Source organism: Rhamphochromis longiceps, linkage group LG10, assembly GCF_057381845.1.
Source record: "Rhamphochromis longiceps isolate RC_006_pf linkage group LG10, R_longiceps_female_GT1.1, whole genome shotgun sequence".
Taxonomy (NCBI): Eukaryota; Metazoa; Chordata; class Actinopteri; order Cichliformes; family Cichlidae; genus Rhamphochromis; species Rhamphochromis longiceps.
Window position 1 is genome coordinate 12289042 of NC_140566.1, and position 5666 is coordinate 12294707.

The window sequence follows — 5666 nt, forward strand, 5'->3', positions numbered from 1 at the left end:
CTATTGTCTCTACTGCGGATGACATCATCCCAAACCAATGGCTACACGCACGAGAGGAAGGACTCAGGGGCGAGCACGCAGCACGTGCGGGCTGGAGGAGGAGGACGTGAAAAAGTGAGGGGATAATGTAAAGCTGGTGGTGTGCAGTACTGCGAATTTTGGTATCGATCGGATACCAAGTAGTGCCGATACCAATACCGTTACCGATACTTTTGGAGACCTGGAACGTAAATGTCCCTGTCTTTATGGCACTTTGGGTCCACTTCTGTCATTTAAGTTATAAGCTATAAATTAAACAGAAGGACAGACAACACAAAAAGCCACAGAGATATTGCATTTTTGAGGTATGTTTTTTCATTAAAAAAATGTAACACAATTCAGTGGGCTACATACTGAACTTAAGAGGATAGAAACAAAGTATCAATGCTATCTATAGTATCGGTCTGATACCAGTACCAGCACTGATATGGACACTGTGGCTTTTTTGATTGATTTGCCCACTTCTACGTGGAACTCTCTCCAATCAAAACATTTCCCACAATAATTCATTAATTAAGTGATTAAAAATAAAATAAAATCAAAATGAAATGAAATAAATACGTAAAAGCTACATCTGTTTCTTTTGGCAGAGCTGATTACAGGTTTAAGATGAAGACTAAAAATGTTTTCTAGCTCCTGAATGTTGCATATTTTATTCAGAATTTGTTCTTTAGCAGATTTTGTCCTGAAACTGGCAGCACAGGCTCTGTACAGTATATATCCCAAGCTCAGGTTTGAGGGTTGTGCAGTACTGTATAGCCTATTTGCGATTCCCAGGACTGCACCCTTCTGTTTCAAATGTCAAAGTTTGTTTATAAAACGTATAAATTGAACTAATAATAATTAAAAAACAATAAAGACAATTATAAAGAACTACAGTAAGCACAATAAAGGAAATAGAATAGAAATATCTATATGACAAAAAAAAAGTTTACAGAGACTGAGACCTCTGATGTGCCTGGAATCTGCTGGAGCCAACTCTCCAGTTTCAGGGTTACAGCTCCTAATGCTCCTGTTACCACTGGGAGCTCTCTTTGCAACCATTTGGCCACACTCATCCAGACCGAATGACATCCTGATGTCCTCGCTGTATATCCTGGTGAGGTGGATCAGTGACTTGATGTCTCGCTCAATCCTGGCATACAGCTTGATATCATCCATTTACAGGAGGTGGCTGATGGCCGCTCGATTCCTGAATCTATGCCTGTATCCGCTCTTAGCGATGAGCTGGCTGCAGCGGTTTCACTTTAACTTGCCATTTTTGACCTCCATCATCCTGAATCACTAGAATGATATAGAGAAACAAACAATAAATCCAGATGTTTGGCTCAAAAGGTAGTTTGAACAGGTCATTGTGTCAATAGTCATAATTTACGCCAGCAGTTATGCATTATTTTCTGATATTCTAGTCTTTGGGCTTCAATAAGATGATTGTGGAGAAACAGCTATTTGGATTCCAACTATTGTTGCTACCACAGTTATTATCAGAATGTTCAGCCTCCAGTGAAATGTATGCTTTCAGAGAAAGTACAGTGAAAGCACTTCACATATCTGCAATAACGAGGACCTTTTAAGTTCAGACAAAATGTAAATATTCACCTTTTCCACAACCTTCTGTCTGTCCTTTGCTTTTTTCTTGCACACTGTTTCCTATCTGTCATGGTGCAGGGTTTGGGTCATGGGAGTTGGGGTTTAAAGATTCTTCATCTCTGTTAATGTGTTCTGTGTGGCCTCACTTCTGTTCTTGTTAGCTTGGGTTTCTCTTTCATTTCTGTTTGATCTCTAACATTTTGTGCTTTTATAGTTCTGGTGAGTGTGATTATTTACCCGTTTAGCGGCCTTTCGTTTTGTGATATCTCTGAGTCTCTTTTTAGTTTTTTTTTTTACTAGTGATGAGTTCAGTTTTTGTGATATCTTGTACTCTGGTTCACATCTCGTTTATTAGTGTTATTATTTGTAGCAGTCTCCCCATTGTTTCTATTTGTGCCTCCCTCTGTCTCCTCTTGCGCTTATGCATTGATCCCTTTGTACCATATTCTTGTTAGTGTTAGTATTCAGGTTGTTATGTCCTGATTTTCTTTTCTGTCCTGAACAGTGGCGTCGTTAGGCCTATTTTAGGGGTGCTGAAGCCTCCCTAAAATATTCTTAAGCCCCCCTAAATAATTTGGTGGTGGTTTTTTTTGGGTTTTGTTTTTTTTTAACTTATTCGATTTTTTTTTTACAGAACTTGCAGACAAATTCAATATAAAGATGCAGGAATATGAGTTTAAAGAAATAATAATATAAACCTGTCGCTATTCACACAAATATGATCATAACTCGGTTGGTCCCTTTCGCTTTACATTGTTAAGGTAGCGTCAGTGCTTCGTTATCCAATCCCTTCCAGTTGTTCACAGGGGACATCCACATGACTGAAAATCCAGTCCTCGTTTTCACTGCTACTTTACACTCCGCTCGTATACACCTGCAGAAACACTAGCGTGCATGTGGCAAACGGCAAGAAATCATGGATATACGCAAGTTTTTCAAGAAAGTAAGTCTTCATCACTGGCTGGTAGTAACAATTAGTTAGCTCCAGCTAACAGCAGAGAATCCCATGTAAATAATGAACCAGGTGTTCCCCATTTTGTAAATAAAAACCTGGCTAGCGCACTAAGTTAAATTGTTAGCATAATTTTAATTTCTGTCACTCGTTTTAGCTCTGAAAAATCCAGCTGAGCTCATTCAGGTATGGTTATCATCAGTGGAAATAATAATAATCACTCCATCCCCATTAACCTGTAGGAGTCAGGGCAGAGGAGCACAGAGAGGCAGAGGGGAGAGACGTCTGCTGGAGAGGTGAGTCAAAGGATGGAGTCATTTGTGATGCAGACAGTCTGATTAGAATTTTATGGGACTCAATATGGATATGAAATATGAAACATTTCAGTCACGGTACAACATATAAGACCTGTTTAACTTGAGCTTTTATTTAGGAGAGTCAAGGTTAGAAAGTGGAGAGAGCAAAGAGAGAGAGATATATATAAGTCAAATTAGCCTGACTCACATATTTTTGAGGGTTCTATTTTAATATTACTTCAATTCAAGTAATTTAGTAATATTTTTCAGGGCTTTAAATTGCAACCATTTTAGTCACATGCGTGCTCAAAATATAATGTTTGTAACTTCAAAATATTTGGGAGCAACAAATTACTGTGGAGCGGGAGCAGAAGTCATGATATTAGCAATTTACATTACAATTCAGTATGTTTTAATGTATCTTGAAGGGTGAGGCAGAAGGAGTGGCTGAGGGAGAAAAAGGTCAACAGGCAAGTTCAAGTCAGAGAGAGCAAGGAGAGACAGAGGAGCTGCAGCAAATGGATCGAGAGGCAGAGGAAGATCAAGTTATTACAGAGAGAGGAGAGCAAACAGGCCAAGAGAGGGAAAATGATGAAGCAGCTGCAGCAACTCATTCTACTACAGGGTTTGATTTAGGTGACAAAGACACAGGGCCCAGACAGGTGAAGCTGAAGAGCTATCCACATGATACGTTTGGTACACAGAAGCGAGCATTTAACCACAGCTGGTTTGAAAAGCACAACTGGTTAGAATATTCAGTCAACCAGAGTGCAGCTTTCTGCTTCCCATGTAGAGTGTTTGGCAAAAACATCAAACATGATAGTTTGGTCAGTAACGGTTGCAAGAACTGGAAGAAAGCTTTAGTCATCTTTGGCAAGCATGAGATGGCACAAACACATAAGGACAGTGTTGTTACATGGAAAAGCTACCAGGGAACTAGCAAACAGGGAAACGTTGCACAGATGATAGCAACTGCAAATGTGAGTGAGATAGTCGAAAGAAGAGAGTATCTCAGACGAATTGTTGCAGTCACCTCTATGTTAGGGAGACAGGGACTCCCTTTTCGTGGCCATGATGAAGGTGAAGACAGCCCAAACAGAGGGAATTTTCTTGCGTGCATGGAGCTTTTGAAGGAGTTTGATCCTTTTCTTCAAAAACATAATCCCCCATCAAATGCACAGTATATCTCACCAACATCCCAGAATGACATGATTGACTGTTGTGCCCAGGAAGTTACTAGTGTCATTGTATCTGAAATGACAAAGTCTAAAGTCTATTCCATCATGGTGGATGAGGCAAGGGATAAAAAGGCAGAGCAGTTAGCTGTTTGTGTCAGGTACGTGTCAGAGGGGGCAGTGAAGGAGCGTTTCCTTGCACTTGCAGAGATAAAATCATTTGATGCCCAGTCCATTGCAAATGAGATTCAGCAGCAGATCCAAAACTATGGTCTTGCAGAGCTTAAGTGTGTAGCACAAACATATGATGGTGCAGCCGTTATGAGTGGCTCCACTGGAGGTGTACAAGCACATTTTAGAAGGCTCCATCCTGAGGCTATCTATGTGCATTGTTATGCTCATCAACTCAACCTGGTTTTGTGCAATACTTGCAAGGCTGTCCCAGAGGCTGTGGAGCTTTTCAGCTTGTTGGAGTGTGTGTATTCTTTCTTCAGCACCTCCCTAGTCAATCATCATAAGTTCATGGAGACTCAGGCAAAGCTTGGATTGACAAAAACTGAGCTTGTGCAACTTTCAAACACTCGCTGGGCATGTCAGTTGCGATCAATCAGTGCAGTTCTTGAGACATTGCCTGCCATTTTGGAGTGCCTATCTGCAATTGGATCCCCCATAGCTGTTGGTCTCAGAGCAAAGCTCTACAAGTTCTCAGCAGTCTATGCACTACTGATGTTTCAGTCGATTCTGTCTGTAACCGAAGGACTCCACAAATTCCTGCAGAAAGAGACTTTAGACCTGGCAGAAGCTTTTATCTGCAAACAAGCTGTGTGTGACACACTTAAGGGCAAACACTCAGATGCATTTGCTACAGAGCTGTATGAGAAAACCAAGGCCCTGTGTAACACCCACAGTATCCCTGAACCAGGTGCCAAGACAAGGCACAAACAGAGGAAAATGGAGGATTTTGTCCTGGAGGCAACTGTGGGTTCACGCACTGAATTGAACAACTCAGACACATTGAAAAGAGAGTTACTTTTCCCTTGTGTGGATCGGATGGTTGGCGAGCTTGATCAAAGATTTTACAGTGTAGATGCAGGGCTGCTAAAAGGCGTCCAGGCATGCAGTCCTAAATCTGAGAACTTCTTGAGTGAACCACACTTGAATGAACTTGCAAAGCACTACAGACTTGACCTGAAAAAAGAGGAGGTTCTGGTGGCCAGAAACTTTCTTACCCGGAAAACAGAGGCTGGATGTCCACCCAAAAATATGTTGTCTGTGTACAACCTCCTTGATTCAGACATGTTTCCCTCTCTGAAGGCAACCATCCAAGTTGCCCTAACAGTGCCTGTCAGCAGCTGCTCGTGCGAACGGTCCTTTAGTGCACTGCGTCGGCTGCACTCCTGGCTGCGTCAAACAATGGGTCAGAAAAGACTTCACAGTCTTGCAGTCATGTCTATTGAAAAAGACACGCTTCAGCATCTGAGTCACAACAGAGTGATTGACCGATTTGCCACTCTTAAAAACAGACGTCATTCTTTGATGCTTCCACCCACCAAGTAACTGGTGATTGCAGCCAGAAAAATGTACTTTTTTATTTTCAGTTTTTTTCTTGTTATT

The 5666-nt window shown here is 41.3% G+C and overlaps 1 protein-coding gene across 1 annotated transcript; it reads left to right on the top strand.

Moving 5' to 3' along the window:
* Window positions 1-3378: 3378 nt before the first annotated feature.
* On the top strand, window positions 3379-5666 carry LOC146660371 (zinc finger MYM-type protein 1-like). Its single transcript, XM_085420202.1, has one exon. It carries the CDS (start codon window positions 3396-3398, stop codon window positions 5607-5609), a length of 2214 nt encoding a protein of 737 aa, XP_085276328.1. The 5' UTR covers window positions 3379-3395; the 3' UTR covers window positions 5610-5666.

Excerpts from the sequence above, each read along its gene's own strand:
- LOC146660371 (XM_085420202.1), top strand. The coding sequence starts at position 3,396 with ATGGATCGAGAGGCAGAGGAAGATCAAGTTATTACAGAGAGAGGAGAG.